At 39.8% G+C, this 19,986-nt stretch overlaps 1 protein-coding gene across 4 annotated transcripts in view; it reads right to left on the bottom strand.

Annotated features, from left to right (window-relative positions):
• Window positions 1–19,986, bottom strand: part of HMG20A (high mobility group 20A) — a 57,143-nt gene that overhangs the window by 21,904 nt on the left and 15,253 nt on the right. For all 4 annotated transcript variants that reach the window (XM_041718334.2, XM_072934176.1, XM_072934175.1 and 1 more), the window contains 8 exons: window positions 14,319–14,411; window positions 12,102–12,249; window positions 10,554–10,769; window positions 8,378–8,510; window positions 7,931–7,962; window positions 3,705–3,780; window positions 2,674–2,889; window positions 1,897–2,040 (listed from right to left, as the gene is read on the bottom strand). In XM_041718334.2, the coding sequence (XP_041574268.2) occupies window positions 1,904–2,040; window positions 2,674–2,889; window positions 3,705–3,780; window positions 7,931–7,962; window positions 8,378–8,510; window positions 10,554–10,769; window positions 12,102–12,249; window positions 14,319–14,407 (1,047 nt within the window). In that variant the 5' untranslated portion in view covers window positions 14,408–14,411 and the 3' untranslated portion in view covers window positions 1,897–1,903. The remainder of the gene's footprint in view (window positions 1–1,896; window positions 2,041–2,673; window positions 2,890–3,704; window positions 3,781–7,930; window positions 7,963–8,377; window positions 8,511–10,553; window positions 10,770–12,101; window positions 12,250–14,318; window positions 14,412–19,986) is intronic.

Below are 19,986 nucleotides of genomic sequence, written 5' to 3'. Positions count from 1 at the left end.
ATGGTTGACAGATTACATTTATCATTCATATGCAAATTAATAAGGGGACACTGATGATGACAGTTTGTTGATACAGTTTATAATGTGCTAGATGAACCTTTTATCCAAAGCTTCCTTGTTTTCCAAGGAATCTCTACCATTTTCTAGGTTTGCATGCAACAAAACCCAACCTTCCTCCTTCCAAAATTTTGCCTCAAAATATAATCATTGCCAAGTGAAAGTCAGTGTAATTAACAGTCCCATTAATTACTTGATTATCTTCAGTTACATACATGTCATTATCCAGTAAACCTATGTGATTATTAATCACATTTTTAATCACCTCACACTGTTTTGCTGCTGAAAAGAAGGAAGGCATTGGTAGGAAAAGAAAAGAAAGAAGTACTATTTTTCAAACAGAGGTTGGAAGGAAGAATTTAAAGCAAGAATTACTTTTTCTAGATCAATTACAGCCAAATCTAGCCTATCCAAGAAAATTGTATTCATATGTTTAGGAACACAGGAACTGTCTATCCTTTAGGAAAGATGAAGCCACCTGGCAGGAGAATGAAAGTCTAGATTTTAGTAGCTATGTGACAGGATTTTTCTAGCAAGGTGCTTAAGGGACAAATATCCATTTCTGGGCCTGGCATATCCTTCTAATAACTGATGAATGAGAAACTGCTTTCCTTCTTAGCCATTCTGTAAAACCTCCCCTCTCAATTCTGTTTCTGAGCCTGAGAACTAATTGAAAATAGTATACAAAAAGGAGGAGGTTGATGAGCTGCTGAAAAATCCCAGACCTGCATCGACAAGCTGTTCCCTTCACAAATAGCAGCAGTAAAGGCACTTCTTTATTCTGCTGGGAGCTCAGTCATCTCTTAGAACTACAGTCCGTTCCATCTGGCTACCCTCCTGAAGGACAATGATCTCCCAGCTAAAGCCACACTATAATGGGAAATGTGTAATTAACTGTTCTACACAGCACCACAAAAGGTCAGAACCAGAAAGGATGAAAAGCCCTGTCTTCATATTTGCAGATGGCACAAGGCAGCTTTATTTGCATTTCTAAACACTATTCAAGACATGTACAGTAGATCTCTACATAATAAATGCCTGAAGAATGAAGGTATGTACTTTGTTAAAATAGAAACAGACAAACTCCTCATGGCTGCCTAGTGCTGTGCATCATGGGGAAGTGGGGGAGTGAGAGGTGTGGGAAATGCAAAACAGCACAGTAATGCAGAAAGACTGGTATTTACTTCTTTGTTAATTTGTTTTTCTACTCTGTTCTCTATTACAGTTTTCTAAGCTGTTAAACAGCAGCAAAAATACAGAACCATGAGCTCAATAATAATCTATGCATAAGACACAAACATTAGTGTCAGCAAATGCTATGTACAGCTTAAACCATAGCACCATACCTCAGTGTTCCTTTTGCATCTAAGCCTTCCTAATTACAACAGCTTGACTACTGAGGTGCCACTGAGCCGAGGTAGGGTATTTTCAGTTTATAACAGAATTGAGTTCACCTGTAACCTCTTGAGACAAATAGAATTTCCCTGTGGCCATCAGTTTCTACAATTACTGCTAAAATCTTCAGATTTACTTCACTCAAGAAAGGAACCTTCTTCTAAATTAGTCGCCCTGTTACCATTACGTCAGAACTCGTACTCACCTTATAAAAATATATAAAGTTCTTGGAGCTAAATGCATTTGTTTTGAATTTCAGAACCCTTTAAAGACATGGAATCCTTTGAACCCAATTTGACTTTCATTAAGACAACCTGCTCCTGCAGCTTTGAGGAAGAAACCTTTTTGCTTGTACAATATGGCGATCAGCACAGGCATCAGCAGCAGGACAGGTGCCAAAGGCAGGGAGCAGACACCACGAGCAGCCTGGAAGGGAACACCTACCCCGTCACTAACGCTCCAGCCTGTTCACCACGTCCCGCACCGTGGCAATGAGGTTCTCATTCTCCTGTGGGTTGGCCAGGATAATGCTGTGCAGTCTGTTCATGTAGGAATCAATCGTTTCCATCGTGGGGGTTTCCCCGCTGCCTACAGTGAACACAGTGAAATTATCCACAAGGTATTTTGATGACCACAGCAATTCAAAAAAGTTATCACTATGCTAAGGGTAATTTGTGCCAACACAGAAACTGCTATAGGAGGTGATTTTGCTATGCACCACCTCTTGTGACAGATTCTGCTAAACAATGTGCTCCTAACTCCACAAAGTGAGTAGCTTTAAAGATATCAGGACTAATGAAGCACGGATCTATTTGATTTCGGTCTCATAGTTGATTATAACAAACTCTTTCAGCTGGGCATCCATAGACTCTAAGTGGGCTCCCTGGCAGCTGACAATATAGACACAGCCTTTATTTTAATCAAGGAACTTGCAAGTCCTTGTCTATTCTATTCAGTAACATTTTCACAAAACAAGTGAAGGAGAGCCAGGACTGAATATGTGTCTCACTTTATTAGGAAGAGTAAGAGTAATAAGAAAATAAATGTCATGTTGAAATAAAGCACTGGCTATATACTTCTCCCTGCGTGCATTTTAGTATTTCATTATCCCGTGCAACAAAAGCTCAGAAACAGCCAAGAGCACAGAAGTGCGACAGCAGGCCACGTGTTCTCAGCCCAGAGCATGACACAAGCGCGAGCAGCTCCATGTCCCAGGCTCACCCGGCAGCGGGACTCCCGCGAAGCTGCTGGTGAGCGCCTGCCGCAGGGTCTCCAGGTGCTGCTGCAGCACGGTGTTGCGGCTCCGCTCCTGGATCACGTCCACCTCCAGCTTCTCCACGGCCGTGCGCATGCTCTCCACGTGCTTCTGCAGGGCCGCGTTCCTCTCCTCAAACTCCATGTTAGATTTGCGCAGCTGCCGCAGCTCCGCCTCACGCGCTGCGAACATCAACCCATTCCCAGGGAGTCAAAAGCTGCTACAAACATCTCTAGGACCGGCAGGCAATGAGACAGAAAGTTCTGGAGTGCTCAGCTGATAATTACAAATGGTGCCATTGTGGTTTATAGATAAAGAGCATCACATCACGGGGTGACAACAGCACCTACAGCGGCACTTTACAGAGATCATTCCTAGAGAGAAAGACAACTCGGAAAACATTCAAAGCATCAGAATTGAAGTGAATGGGGGAATTGATCAGGAAAGAAGACTGCAAAACTGATTTCAAATGCAATAGGAATGACAAAGTTTAGCAGCAGTGCTAAGAATTCTGCAAACATGATGCCAGTTACAAAAATAATCTATTGACCATGGAAAGTATCTGAATCTAAATTCTGTTCAGTCAAGAAAGTCTTCAAGAAATCTGGCAAAAAATACTCAACTCTTGAGACACACAGAAATGAAAACCAGAGTAACAGAAAATCAGTGTAGCCTTCCACATATGGGGGGAAATAAAATACTGCTAACCAGCCTAGAATCACCATCAGGATACCTCTCAGATATTTCTTAGTTCTACAGAACAGTAGACACAGCTTGAACTGGCTGGAATAAACATCAGAAACATTCTGAAAAATGTCTAATTTGGGAAGACAATGCCAGGAAAAACTGCTTTTCAGTCATTGTGTATATACAGAAACTATACCCAAGTCTTTACATGTGCTGGGATAGGAGAGTGCAAGGACTCTTCAGCAGGACAGCATTTGCCAAGAATTTTGGAAAAGCAAGGAGGAAAGTGTCGTGGAAAAGTTAAAATTACCTTTACTATGATTCAGGAACTCTTCTGTGAAGATTGGGATATCAAAGACAGATCTTTCCTTTGTATCTGCTTCTTTCTACAACAGAAAAGAGTAATAACAAAGCTAAACAGTTTGTTTTCAGGAATTCATTTAACTGTTTTGATCATTTTGAGAATAAAAGGCCAAGGAAACCAAAACCTGAGGCAGCTAAAAGCTGAATGGATTAAAGACACTTCCAGCTCCTACCAAGAAAGGCCAAAGGATATGTCTTAGATTTGCAAGATATAGGTTTAATCAAACATCATCATTAAGAAATAACACACAACATACTAAAATACACTCTTTCATCCTAATGGCATTATATATGAGAATAATTCAGTTTTAAAAACTATCAGAATGCATTTATATTTTCCACCATCAACCAACTGACATTCTGCAATAGTCTTTACAGGAATATCAACAAACAGGAGACAGAGTGAGCAAAATGCACAATAAGTAATTACAATAAGTAATGGCTCTTGGCCTCCAACACCAAAGTGATAAAACAAAAAACACATTTAAATCAGGAAATGCTCTACAATTTAGTCAAAAAACTGTACAAAATGTGATTTGACTCAAGGCAAAACCCCCATACTATAACACACATCAGTCATCACTTCTAAATCAAGAGGAATTAATGCTTGTTTTAGTATCTGAATCATTATGGACAAAGCCAACACAAATTTGATTTGATAAACTGTAGCAACTACGATCAACCTGTAACTTAACACAGACATAAATTTAAGCAGGAAAGTGCCCATGGAGAACAAAAGATTTCAGAACTCTCAAACACCATGGCTGATAATGCGCCACAAACTCATCATCCAGAATTGCAGTGTTACACATGACTGGTGTCCTCCAGCAGACAACCTCAGTGTCTGACAGCTGATAAGGGAATTCTGGCCCCTGAATTCAGAGTGCCACAGTGGTGTCTGCCACACAGAGGGGTACATGGGCTCCCCTGAATGCCATCTGACAGCCAACCAAGACAGACAAGACTAGATTGAACTACTCTGTTTTTCCCTCAGGAGACAGACTGTCCATTGATTGCTTTTAAAGATAAGCTAGCTTTTATTGTGTGGCACAATTACAGCTGAGGAGCTTTGCATTTACTGAGTGAGAATTCAAATTTCACTTGGCCTGAATCAGCTGGAGACACATGAGAAACAGGGAAGACTGGAGGGAAGGGCAACTCTTCCCGCTCTGTGAGGCACAGTAGGGTTTATTTGGGGTTCATGATCACAAGTGCTTTTCAGTGAATATTTTGTAAGTGCTGCTACAGGGCAAATGTCTCAAGAGTATACTTAGAAAGAGAAGTCACACACAGAAGTGTGAATAATGCATTTGTTTTGTCTGAACACTAGACAAAATGGCTAGATGGCTAAGAAGTAATTTCACCCCAAAATCTAGGATCTCAACATTACTGTGCACTAAGAAATGTTGGCAGTTATGAAGCTTGGTTAGAACACTTATAAAAAACATCCATCTTAAACATTCTAATTCATGCTCACTGTTATTATCTGTGTGAGAGCCACTGGCTTGGATCATCACTGGCTCCTACAGAATAGATGGTGGAGGAGACAGTACTGCCAATAGAAGAAGATATTCTCTTTGCAGCCCTAGGATCCAGGATCTTCAGGTAAAAACTAAAAATGTAACTGTCCAGCTTCCAAAAGGCAAGAAATTCTACTAAGCAGAAGAGTGATCATTAAAACCATCAGTACTCTCCCATTACAAAATACATTACCCAGCACATAAAAAATCCTCTTGAGAACCCTGAAGTACTTAAGCCACTCTGAGGTTCACTGAAGATTAAAATCCTAAGGCTTGATTCCCTCCTATTGGAAAGGACCCAGTCTGTTGAGTTCATGTATCATTTAGGCACCCCTCAAACCAAAAGAGAATCTAAATTCTATCATTTACCTTAAATAAGACTGAGATGCTTCAAGAGTCAACAGTCTCATCTGGTTATTAAAACTGAGGTTGAACTTTGAAGATTCTGCAATGAATATGGCTTGAGGTTCTTAGTGACGCAGTGAAGTATGGTAATGAGACAGCTGAGATTTTGGGGGGGTTTAAGCTCACCTTTGCTGCCATGGTCAGGCTGCAAACAGTGGAAGGAACAGATATAATAAATGTACTACTCCATTAAATGTTCTCAGAGTAGGTACCATGAGATAGGTACCACCCTGGTCTCCTCAACCTGTGTGCACAAACCTTTGAAAGCTTTCCAGTAACAAACGTAACTGAGTTCATGATGCCAGATCCACTTGGAATCAAGCAGCTTGAGCAAATAAACAATAACAGAACAATGGAGAAAATTATCCAAGGGTTTAGTCACTGCTGATGACAATAGCTCCAGTGTATATTGCTGTACGTGATATTTATGAAATTAGAATTTGAAGGAAGAAAAATGTTCTATTTCATGCCCATAGATGAGCTCCGGGGACAGTGTGAGCATGTTTTTCAAGGCAGTATCTATTATAAGTTCTCTCTCATCCTTCAGTTATATTTTATTATAATCAGTATTTGAATTTCCCATCATGAAACTCTTTAGAGGTCAACCCTATGTACAATGTTGAAAATACCTTCAACATCAACTCACAGAAACTACATCATAAACACTTAAGAGGCAGAAGGGAAAGAAAAAAGCTATCTTTGACCTTATTTTCTTATATTCTCAAGAAATCATTTCATCAGCTTGTACCTGCTAATCACAAACACAGCAACAGAAGTCAGTGTGGATAGGAGAAAGCAGCAAGATAACAAAGAGCTTTAGCTTCACTTCCAATAACAACTTGAGCAGACACTTCTAAAAGCCATCTAATTTTTTTCTGCTTATTCCTCACCTATACAGGATTATAATACTTCACTTCCCTGCACAAAAGATGCAAAAACACATCAGGTAATAAGCATGTGGGATTTTATAAATATAAAGGTGAAAAACACCAAGTAGTCAAAGGCACAGTTCAGAGTAAGATGTCTGACTGACACGTTCATGTTCAGCTGTATCTGATGATGCTTAAACATCCTACAGGGTGAGGAGAACTTGTTTTTAACTGCATTTATAACATGAAAGATCAGCAATGATAGCTTGAATTAGAAGGGTAAAAGGGAAGACTCCAAATCTGTAGTTTGCCACGTGTATAACTTAAATGTTATGTAACAGTCACAGTCAACCTAGAACTTGAAGCCTTTAGTTTTTGTACAATTAAATACAAACTTGGATTCAGTGACTGTAGAATCAGAAAACTTGGGGACCACGTACTTCCAAATAATAGATAATCTCACTGCAAGCACTTCCTTTAGGAGTTAATAAAAGGCATATAAAAAACATTCTACCAAATCATTTTCCTGAAAGTGAAACATACTTTCCTTCAAGACCAGTAGCTGCCTCTCAGCAGTGCTCAGCCTTGTCACTATTGTAATGAACACATTAGAAGCAAACCGGATTGCTTTCCCAAGGCAAAAAGCCTCACAAAGTAAAACAGATCTTTCAGAAAGCCCTACTGCTTACAAGTGAAGAGGCTGTGTAAAATCAAGATTTTTTTCATTGCTCTTTGTTTGCAATTTATTGGTAACCATTACAGAAGCATTGTGGCCCTAGGTAATACAACTGGAGAAAGCTGCAGTGTTTCAAGGAGAGAGAAACCACCGTCAGCCAGGACACACAAGATTTGTGGTAAGATGCCTGTGCTGTAGTTGATGAGCTCTACCTCCAGACATTATCACTCTTTTCCAATATTTACATATGCAGAGGGCAAGGGAGGTTAGGAGGAGGTTTAAGCCAGAGTTTTTCCAATTTGGTTGCTTTACCCATTTCTTCTCAAGGAAGCCACAAGCATTTGTGTTACTGCAAGAAAATAGTACTTGAAAACAGCCACTCAAAGGTGCTAATTTGGCAGGTTTATTGAGGTCTCACACTATTTTTTAATTCTTAACATTGCATTACAAAACAGACCTATGTATTGTGTATCCTATGCTCTATTCCACCTATCATTTGTACCTACCCAAGACTTATCAAATTTAGTTTTGTCATACCAACGAATGTAAGAATACTCAGTCGCTTCTGACTTTTCAAAACCTGCTTTAGGAAGAGGAAGAATTCACACTCAAGTTCTGATAAACTTGGTTTTGACTCCACTAGAAGTTTTTTTTTCACCTGAAAGTCTCCCCACTGATGTAAATGTAGAATTACGAGGTTTACCTCATGATCATGAGCTGGCTGTCTTGCTCCATCTGAAAAAGAAAACAAGCAAGAAGTCTCTCAAAATAAACAAAATTTAAGAAAATAAGAAGCAAAGAATTAAGGCAGTTACACAACCCTAATTACACAACAATTCTAGACAGACTTGTGCAGCTCTCCTACAAAGTCACAGAGAAGCTGTGTCTAACTTTGATGCTCTTAAAGCATATCCTCCAACACAATCTAGACACAGTTAAATTCACGTAAGTCTAATTCCCTTTACACACAGCTGAGGTAAATACCACAGAAAGAACACATTCTGACAGAAAGAACATTCTGTGTTCTTTCTGTGGTACACATTTTTAACCAGCCTTTAAATCCAAGGCTTTAAAAGAGTGTCAGGCTACATGACTGGCTGGGAATCTTCTATTGTTCTAGCTAGGCACACACTTTTGTCCCTTTCAATACCTTGTCTGTGCGATTTGCCTTTTTGTCTGTCCTGTGCTTTCCTGCTAAAGACTTTGTAGGCTTCAGTCTTCTGATACTGCTCCAGCTCCCGCATGTAACGCTCCTTATCTCTGTCTGCTTCATCAAGGTATCGCTGAAACAAAAAAGTCCAGAGGGTTTCAGGGAGTTTCCTCCTCTTCAGGAGGAAGAGAAGAAAAACAACTTGTCAAATAAAGTGCTGAAGTACTTCACCTATGCAAACAGGAGAGGAGTGAAGAAACAATGAAGTGCAAAGACATAAGATCGCTGGATAAAATTTCTGTATTGTGTTATAATAACTATTCTCTTAATTTTTTTTGCTAAGCCTAGGAGTAACTTGCTACTAAGCTACTCTACTCAACTGAGCATTACCGACATGTTGCACATCAGACACTTCAGAATTCCTGTTCTTTGGCCAGGAGGAAGTGCTGCCAAACAATAACAACTTATCAGATGATAGATCAGATGATGCTTTATGGTTCAGACCCATAACAGTGGAGTAGCAAATACACACTTGTTTTCATGCCCCACAGACAAAAATCACCACCACACACTTGGCACATCTGAGAGGTGAACAAAACATCATGACTATTGCAAAGAGCAGTGTAAAGATAAAAGAGCCTGGTTTTAATTGATGTGATCTATCTGCATTTTGGCTATTAGAAAACTTTTTAAAATTTATATAATCCATCTGCATTTTGGTTAACAGAAGCCTTTTTTTATTAACCTGAGGGTATTTCACACATCTGCATGACAGAATGAGCTTAGGTGGAAAATTCTTTAAGGGAACTGATGAACTGAAAAACATTTAATGAATGGTCACAATGCTTACTAATGGGATCCTTTCAAGAAAAAAAGTTGCCTTCCCAATTTTTTCTCCAAATGAGTTTGAAATTCAATGAATGTAAGAATTAAATCAGTGAACCTTAGTCACCTGGTATTCTCTTTAAGTTATCATGACAATACATATAAATTATGATTTCCATACATTTGCAACACAATTTTGACCCCGCTGATGACAGTGGTAACATTCTGGATTGAGGTGCAAATTTGGTGATGCTTTTGGGTTGGCATTGCTTTTGGACATGTTATTTGTCTGTAAGATATTAATTCTTTTTTTCCACCTCCAGCTATGTGCTGCTGAAAGGGCTCAGCAGTCTTCCCTTGAGCTTCTCTGAGCTAGAAACTTACAGCTTTACTCAGGGACAGATTCCCAGGGAATTTAAAAAGCAGCATACAGAACAGAGATTTGAACTCAATTTCCTTTTTCAGGTTAAAAATCTGCCTGAGACATAATAAGAATATGTTAAAGTGCAGGGGACAGAGGGACAGATGTCTTTTCCCCTTCTCTCCCAGTAGACATTTTCATCACTGCAAGACATCCTCTCCACGGATGTAAGTTTCCAGCGTTACATAGGAGCAATCCTGACTATTCTCTAAGTAACATCATTCTCACTATCCCTTCTACCAAATCAACTGCTTTGCCTTGCCACATATTTTCTATTGTGGTTCAATCCCAGTGCTTATGCACCATTTCATATCATTTCTGTAAGTGGTATTCTACAAGCTTAGCAAAAAGCAACAGAAGGAAATCTTGGTGTTTTTGTGTCATCTCATTTTTCATTACACCCTTAAAGTATATTTCAAAGTTCAAATATGAAGATTAAATTCATATGAGAGCATTCATTAGCACTGTGATTTAAAAACTGCTTTGCAGTAATCTCCAACTGGCAACTAGGTGTGGACAGTAAGACATCCAACCTATTAACAAGGTCCACTCCAGAAAGCCCTAAAAAACAGCCCAAACATGGCTTTGAGCTTCATTCACTTGTCAGATAGTGCAGAAGGCCACAAGGATTCCCAGTTAGTAGACATCACATCCCAAGACATGGATCCCATGAACTGTGGGATGTGTCATTAGAGCAATACCCCCATTCTGGATGTATTCTTGCATTACCTAGAGGATACAGTTCTCCTCAAGTCACCCCAGAGGAGATGCCATGGCCTGGCCAGGACTCATCATGTGAACCTGTGGCCTCATTTTGAAATATCCTCCTAAACACAATTTCAACCAACAGCCTGTGTCACCTTCCTTACTAAACAACATTCCCAGGTAGCAGCAATGCCGTGCAGCAAGGACAAGGAAGTGCAGTGGTACCCGTTTCTCCTCAGGGGGCAGCTTGCTCCACTCATTGCCCAGCATCCTGGTGATCTCTGGGAAAGGCACCTCCGGCCGCTTCGCCCGCAGCTGCTCCCTGCGCTCGTTCATGAACCGCACGTACCCGGTGAGGGGGGATTTGGGGGCATTGCTGTCCCGGAGGGGTTTCTTCCTTTTCCTCCCTTTGGCCCAGCCTCCTCGTTTGGTTCTTTGCTGCTGCAAGACGAAAATGGAAGATAATTCAGGCTGAGTGAAAATAACCACCTCTGGGAGAATAAACTACCTCATCAGGTGTACATGGCTGCAACCTCTCCATGGACGCAGGTTTCAAACCTTACTTTAGAGCTATCCTGACTTTTGTCTAAACACAGCCAAACAAGTCTCATTGTGAAAAGCAGCTTACAGTTTCTCCTAGTCCATGGGGACAACAAAATAACATTGGCATCAACTTCTGACTGTAAAATCACAGGGACTGATAATCCACAACATGATCATCTCAACTAATGCAACTGCAAATATTTTTTATTACTTGCTTGCTTGGTTTTAGTTATTCTCACCCTCACACACCCTCCCCTGCAAGTCATTTACTTCAATAGTTTTTTTGGAGAGATTTTCTGTACTAGTTAATAATTGATAACTAGTTATTTTGCACCTTCCAGATCTTTGTCCTTCATGCACAATGTGCCCAAAATGTGAGTGTAAAGACAGCAATACAGACTTTTCTACTCTTATTTGTTCAGTAGATTGTCTTTCCCAGTAACCACCTCAATGGAGCAACAAACAAACTCCAAAGGAGGGAATACTGTAAGATGTGTCTGGGGCACACTGTGAGTTCACAGGAATAACATCATTATCGCTCATCCTCTTGGCTTTAGACTACTTGTACAGCAAGCTCTGGACAATACTGTTGTCTAGTGCTACGTACATACGACTATTTGCAGTACTTCTAATCTTTCCCCAGATCAACATGTTCCTGCCATCATGTTACTTTTAGTTTTCCTCCTGGAATTTTATTACTTAATTAAAAAAGGACCTCACAGCTGAAAACAAACTACAAGGAAGGATAGCAAATACATCTATAAAAAACAAACAAACAAAAAAACCCCCACCAAAAACAAACAAAAACAAAAACCAGAAAACCCCAAAACTACTTCCTAGTCCTACTTCAGGTCCTTCATAATTTAGTCACCAAAAATCAGTGTTGGATGGTACACAAGGTATAGCCTAAAGCAATAAGAACATAATGGTTTTAATACCAGAACATTACAAAGGCCTCACGTCGCTGGCTCACAAGACAGAAGATAAGTTGTGGCAGTTGAACATTCAGCCCTAAATGCAGCACTGGCTTGTGGGCCCCTCTGGCTAAGCTGCCAGCTATCTGTGTGCAGCTGTGCAACGCAGGAGAAAATTAGGGAAACAGAAGATGAACATGGCAAACAGATAAAAATTTGTGATCCTATTAAAAATAAAATCTGAGCTGGTCAGACAATATAATGACAAAATTCCATGCCTTTGCTTCATTGAAAAGTTACTATTATTTCATCTCACCTCCTCCTCAGGCTTCTGCTCAGTGGTTTCAGCAGCATTAGAAGTCTCATTTTGCTGCTGCTGAGCCTGTGACAAGTCTTCCACCAAATCTGGGTTATTCACAGGCTGTGAAGTTCCACCACTGAATGAACTCTCCGAATTAGCTAATCTGAAAAAGCACAGAAGTGAGGAAAAAAAATTTAATCATCATTCCTAAATCACTTCCTCCCTAATCTTCTAAAACATGCAAAAATGTTGCAAATATATTCATTCTCACACTAGCAAGAAAAAATTGGATTTAGAAGCAATTTTTGAAGAACTGGCTGTTCCATCCAAGCAACCACTGTAACTACCACAGTTCCTATGGAGTTTCAGAACCAGTTTGATTTTTTAAAGTGGTATTTTGTTTCATTTTTAGTGAAGCATTTGATCACACAAACAACTTGCAGGCAAGTGTATGTTTGCATCAGAAACCAGACAGCGTGAACCTATCCTTCTTCAAAAGTACCACAAGGAATTCGAAATTAAAAGTTTCCTCATCAACCAAGATACACCTTTCTGGATGTGTTTAATCTATTTCTCCACAAATACATGTAGAGATCTGTGATTGGGTATGATCTTGGATTGAACTTCATTCCACACACTCTCCTGTTCATACACATGGGTATTCAAACACAAACATGACTAGGTCCCAGAATGGCCATCATTTAATTTTGCTGCAAGAGCTGTATCAATCTACCTTACTCCAAAAAAGGGCAAGATGTCTGCAGGCAAAAAAAGAACTTGCAGAAATACTTCTGAAGGTAGACTGACAGCGATAAATACACATTTTGGGGCAACAAACCCCTGGACACTCTCAGCACTGTGCTCAGTAGGCAAATTAATGTAAGATTTTTGGACTCATCTCAGATTCTAAACTCTTCTTGAGACTAAAGAATACTTGGCCTTACCCAGTTACATTCATGAAAATTCCTTTAACAGCAAGGTATGCTTCAAGTCTCCTTTGCTCATTTATTCCAGTCTAAAGCTACTCATGTCTATGGCAAATTTTAAATATTCAAAATAACTGTTCCTATTAATGTAGAATACAGTTATAAAATTTTATATGTATTAACAGAATTGTTACTTGAATGCCCATGGGAATATCTGTCTTCAGAGAGCAGCATATTTTCACTGCTCACTACAATCAGCAATTGTGACATAATTACTGGTAAAGACAAAAGGGCTGCAGAGATCCATGGCTGACTTTGAGACACCAGATTGAGCTCACATTACTGACAATTAGAGAGGGACCAAGGGAACAGAGCAGACACCCTCCCTTAACTTAATTACATTTGGTATGTGTCAAAAAGAATAGGAACAACACAGCTCTGGATTCACTGTTAGGATTTGAAGAGTATTTCAGTTTTCCTCACCATTCCCCTTTAGCAGAGAAGCTCTTTAAACTATAACCACAGGAAAAATTTCATGTGACGCAGCCATTTGCAGCAAACACTGACGGATGCTCAGCCAAAACATTAATACCTCTTAAACACAAGCCTAATTTGAACATGGACCTAATTTGGCACCAACAAGTTTGAAGTCCCAGATAAGTAAATCAAAATTCAGATCCATTTAAAGTGAAAGTGTTCACATTCATTTTTACAGGGCTTTACCTGACTGCAAAGTCTGAATTTTACTGTTTGTCGCTTTGCAAAATGGAAAAGAAGCTTCAAGTATCAAAACACAGCAAAAATTCCATGCATTCTTAAAAGAAAACTTCTCTTGGCAATGTGATTTTAAGAGGCCATTGTTGCAGTTTGTAAAAGCAGAGTCGAACTAACAAAAATGAGATATCAGCCTCAGTGATCAGTTTCAGAGATCACTGATGAACAGTGTATCTTTAATTGAAATCATTTACTTAGCAGAGGCCACTATGGCAAACAGATACTTCCTCCCTCTCTGTCCCCATAATGTCACTTGTCTTAAGACTGAAATCCTACGGGATTTACCTTTTAAAGCTAAGAGATATTAAAGAACAGTTTGTGACCACTTCCATCAGTTCACAAGAGTTCTGGTTTCTCCTAAACAGGATCCTGTGATCTTCTATCAAGGCCAAGGGAACATTGCAGAATTGAATTGTCAGGTTTATTTCTCTTTTAAAAAATTACTTAGAATGCCCTCCTCCCACTGGAACAATTTCCCTGACAAGTACAGAGGTAGTATCTACCAGCTGAAGGTGAAAAAGGAGTTACTTACCCAGTTACATTAATTTCAGTACCTTCCTTAGATCCATCCTCATCTGTAAAAAGTGGAGGAAGATTGGAGCCAGCTACCAAGTTCTCCATACCTCTGGGGGAAAAAAACAAAGGTAAAAAATTTCAAGTTAACTATGTCATTGTTTCCCTTCAGCAATTCTTCAATTCAAACAGTCTAACACACCAGGAATTTTTTGTCTCATGAACCAATTGGTCAGTCCCGCTGATTGGCTTCAGGACAGATCCTGTGGGCAGATGTGCTTGGGGACAGAGAACAAAGACCATAAATGACACTTCAGTCCTGAGTCTCCATTTTAACTGAGCCCTGTGCCAGTGCCACAGTGTTGCTGGAAATCCCTGCAGTTCTATTTTATCCCTCAAGACAAACCCTCATTTACTCAGCACACAGGTAGGTAGATCCTGCTCTTCCAGTCCACCTGCCTGATTATTCCTCATGGTGCACCCTTCACCAGAGGTTTGTGTTGACTCCAGAAGAAAACTGAAACCAAGTCCCCCCAGAAGTTTCAAATTAAGATTGTACAAATAATTTCTTGTCTAGATTTTCACAATTAATCTGTATGTGCAGTTGAGAACACAGCTATTTAGAGTATTTTACCTTCAATCCCATAGAACAGTTGCTGAAACTGTTTAAGGACTGCATATTTCTCATTGAATACAAACTACCCTCAAATTAGAAGTAGTTCCATTTGTAACCTTGTGGTCTGTCATGGGAATTTAATGTGAGAGATGAAATCCAAAGCTTAATTTATCCCCTTCTTCACTAAAATACAAAACTGTTGTATGTTAGTAAAAAAAACACCAAACAAAACCAAAAAGCCTTAATAAACTCACTCTACAATTATATGTTGCCAGTTCAGGCCACTTTGAAGGGCCACACTACTTAAATTCCTGTTCCTTCAATTTCAGAGTCCCCTTTGATGAGCAGCAGATACTCCACTCAATTACTGCTGTCCCTTTCATCCAGAACACTTGGGCTCTGGGAGTGAGGGACTGAGGAGAGCTATCACCTTGTACTGCTTTCTCCTGGGCTGGTGTGCTTTCTACCCAGTACTGAAATCCAAGTGATCTGAGAATAAAATCCTGCTCCATGCTTTGAATATTAGATGTGTTTTCCTGTATCCCTCCCCAGTTTCAAATGTAGATATTTTCTACAAACAGTGGTCACTGTTTCTTGCATCTTATGGATTTTGCAGATCTCTATCACAAGTACAACATGGATGACATTCATCCTTTTCTCTTCTGCTTTTGCAACTCTTGAGATCCTTAAGCATCCCATCATCCTGACTCTCTGGAAAATAATTAAAGTTAAGCAGAGTACTCCTAGGTGGTACAGACATGGGTCTCTAGCAGAGGAACACCTTTACTTGTTTACAGAAAAGGTTCATCCAGGAGTGAAGAAACTGAATTCCTCTGCCTCTACAAACCAGGGATTGAGAACAGTTTTGGGGGCTCTGCCTTAGAGCTGTGGCACAGCTGAAGAACCAGCAAAGGGCTCTCAGGATGCTCAGGGATCTAAAGCAGCTGGCCTGTAAGGGATGGTGAGGGAAACGGGAGTGCTCAGTCTGGCAGAGGGCCAGTTTAACAGAGCCTAAAGGTACTGGGTGGAAGTGGCAGAGATGACAGAACCAAATTCTCCCCAGCTGTATTGGCTTTGCAGGTTCACGCTGGACACCAGGAAGTGTTCCCAGAGAGGTGGAGTCCATCCTGGCAGACTTTAAATGCTAAAAGCTGTAACTGACCTAAACTAGTGATGGCAATAGTCTTGCTCTGAGTGGGAGGCTGGACTAAGATGACCTCCCTCCAGATGTCCTTTCCAAGCAACATCTGCAGTTCTGAGTCACAACTCCACATTATGGGTTTTTTTCAAATACCAGCATCTCTGACAGGAAAAGAAAGACAACTCAAATAATATAATGCTGGGAGGAAAAGAAGGTGCAAACAATACTTCCTCACACATGAATAAGAATCTACACACACAGAAAAGAAACTACATAAGGGCTGGAACTTTATGTATCACAAGAAATCTGAAAATTCAACTGATTTGAAAATTATGCTCTTCACTGCCCAGGAAGCTGTTTAAGCACAGCTTCTAAACATACAACATAAATTGCTTCATGCAGCTATCATCTAAGAGGGAAATTAAGTTCTGCTTCATGTTGCACAATATTAATCGGTCAAAAATCCTAAATTATCTTTTTCAAAAAACAAAGCCTAAGCAATTATGCCCATTGTGACCTTCTCACCAGGTCCTGATCTGTCTACTCACATCTGGCCCAAGCTCACTTTCAAACTGCAGAGAGGCAGCTGGACACCAACCTTAACAACATATAAACACAACACAAACACAGGAAGCCAGGAGAACATACACTTTTTTAATTTAACCCATATGCTTTAGACAGTAACTCTTTCTGATGATGCTGACCCACATCCTAAGGAAAAAGTAACATCAGTGAATTTACAACGGCTTCTAATCAGTTCCAGAGAGCAAGAAAACAAAACAGCTCCCCTAAAACTCACTGAGAGCAGATGGGAACCTACACAAGTCTTTCAGACCCATTTATCAGGGGCAACCCTCCCATACCTCTGTTCCAAAATCACAATTCCCTTAGTTTCAGCCCCACTGCAGAGCTCCATGTTTATTGAAACACATTTAACTAAATTCAAGGCAACAGAAACAATGTACATTTTGTTTTCAAGTGGCTCGCACATATACCCTATTTTCATTTTTTAACTGTGTCTATCCAAATGCAAAAACAAAACTGAAACTGCTGTTAAACCCTAAACCCTACCAGCCCTACAGTTCAATGCAGGGAAGCATCTCCTCCAAATAAAACTAATTTAAACTGGAGCAGCTCTGAGCTGACTGTACTGCTACACTACTGGCTGTGTTGGCTCAAGAAAGCAACCAGCTACACATGAATAGAGACTGATTTATTCATTAACAGCAGTATTTGACAGGATTCCAAAGGTTCAACCAACACATACACTAGCCTTAGATAAACCTCTATATGAGCCTAGGAAAAAATCCTATATTATCAAAAACGTAGCCTAATTTATCTTTTCCTTTCCTTCGCTTTCCTGATCAATTATGACTTCATGACACAGAAACTGGACAATAGTATTTTGTAACTTTCAGTTTAAATTTTTCAGCTGGACGCTTTGGTTGCATGCCACAGAGATCATACTTATATGAAATTGTTCAGAGTGTACCAATACGGTCTGAGAAAATTAATCAGGAAATGACAGCAAAACTTTTACAGCATAAAGATCTGAGTGTTACTACACATGTCAAGGATCAAACAGTGGGCAATTAAATCAACCACTCAAAACCAGAATATGGTTTAAATAACCTTTCTTAATTTCTTCTCACATTACCTTTCGTAGGCCATGATATGTAATTATTATTCTAGTAGTAAAGATAAAATAGCGGAGTTACATTTTGCATATATTGAAAGCTACCATATGATCAAATTTCTAATCACATCTGTACAGCAGAGAGGAAAATTCAGAAGTAAGTAGCTTTAAAATGAGGGTGAGAACAAATCCACGGCTGGAGCTAGACAGAATTACTCACTTTTCCACAACATTACTGCGGCTGCACTGTTCACAGCACTCCTACAGGGCAGCACACGCAAGGACATGACAAAGTTCAAGGGCCTTTTACACACGCTATAAATGAAGGGTAAAATTTGCCACAGTCACCTTTTCATCAAAGCATCAGGAACAGCAAAAATGCCGTTTAAAATGTGCAACAATTTTATGTAGCAGACTGCCTCAGCCCAGCGCAGGGCATTGTCCTGTGTCGGGGCTCACCCCGCCGAAGTCTCCCCCGGAGCCAAGCACAGAACCGCCGCACACGCAGGGTGTTCCAATGCTCCCTGCCCCACAAAGCCCCACACCCGCTGTGCCCGGGCAGTCACACCGGGACGGGCAGGGCCGGGCCTGCAGTGCCCGCATGGCTCTGCTCACCGACCTCCTGCTCATCCCAGGGCCAGGGAGTCTGAAATGCCCCTCAACACTGGCAAAAGGAACAGCCCTTAACAATGTTGTCTTTTCAATGGCTACATTACAACTGGTAATCTTATGAACAATAAAAAAAATTACTAAACTCTTTAGCCATCCAATTACAAGGTCAAGTTATTTATTACGGTTTAGCATATTCAAATATGAAGTCAGCATCAGAAATCCAACTTACAGGCTGATTATAAAACACTGCAGGAGTTCCAATTACCTCATCACCAGCTCCAGTTTTAGAAACGTTACTGCTGAGTGGAGAATTTTTCTCCTCAAGTCTCTCATCCCCCTTTGCCAGAACAAATATGTCCAAATTTTACCATTCAGAGGCGAACAGATTACAAAAAAAATAATCAGCTGCTACATGACAGAAGAGTCACAGTAATCCTTATCTCAGCATCAGAGATAAGCACTTAGCTTATCCAAGCACTTCAGAATACAAACAATAATCTAAATTCAGATGATTCACTGAGAGAAAAAACCCACAGGACCATCACTTCCTCTGCCTTTCCACAAGTAACCAGAACATCAGAAACAAACCTGAACTAAGTCCATCTCCTATTAAAACCACAATGCTTTTGGAGCTGTCAGAGAAAGTTCAGATTCCTCTGGCAGAACCTTTTCTTTCACCAAGCTGTAGCAGAAGCACTTTATCCAAAATACTTCACTGCAAAAAAAATCAGATTTTACTTTTTCCCTACAGGCAACTCATTAGACAAAGGTTTTTGTGACTAGGAAAACTGCAAGTTCAATCTAATGGGATGAAGGGTTTTTTGTCAAAAAAAAAAATTTGCCAGAAAATACATACCAGAGAATAGGCAATTGCTTTTATTTTTACTTCATGCCAGTAAAAACAAAGAAACACTATAGATCAAAATAGAGACTTGTAGGAAAAAATTCCAGAGTTCTACTGCATTTCCAAGCAGCTTAAGGAAAGAAGGGAAAGATGTAAAGCTTAGGTTTATGTTTAGTTTAATTGGGTCTTTGCAGCAAACACTAACAAAGCTATTCCTACTCTGACCTTAGAAACAGCTGTCAAACATGTATTTTAAAAACACAAGTGTTCCATTTTGCAACCTACTCTTATTTATATAAGAGGCTTAGGGTGAGGCACATACAAGATATCTTTCATATATATATATATACATGTGTGTGTGTGTGTAAAACCTTGCTGTTCTCTGGAACAAAAGCCACAGGAAGGGTATATACTCAATTCTCCAGACAAAGACAAGAACAGCCCCACATTGATTCTCTTTCTTCAAATACATGAGTGGAATTTTGCATTACCAATAAACCAGCTTCTAAATCACTTCAAGGAAAACAAAAGGCCACAATGAGAAAAATAACTGTGCTATAGATCCCTGGATAGCTAAAACCAGTAACTGTGGTTACCTCTGGGAAGGCTTTGCTATCTAGCCCTTCACTGGAGTATTACACACCTATGGATTAGGACAGTTCATTTTATTCTGAATTAACTTTGTTCACAATAGCATCAATCGCCATTTAATCTAATACCATTAACAGATAAAATTCTGCAAAATTAATTTAATTCTCATGTTACAGATCTCGCATGAGAAAACAGAAACCGTTCAGATCACAAAAAATAAGTCTCAGAATAAATCTTGAGAATTCGT

The sequence above is a fragment of the Taeniopygia guttata genome, chromosome 10, assembly GCF_048771995.1.
Source record: "Taeniopygia guttata chromosome 10, bTaeGut7.mat, whole genome shotgun sequence".
Taxonomy (NCBI): Eukaryota; Metazoa; Chordata; class Aves; order Passeriformes; family Estrildidae; genus Taeniopygia; species Taeniopygia guttata.
The sequence above is the reverse complement of the archived record's forward strand: the minus strand, read 5'-3'. Positions and strand labels throughout refer to the sequence as shown.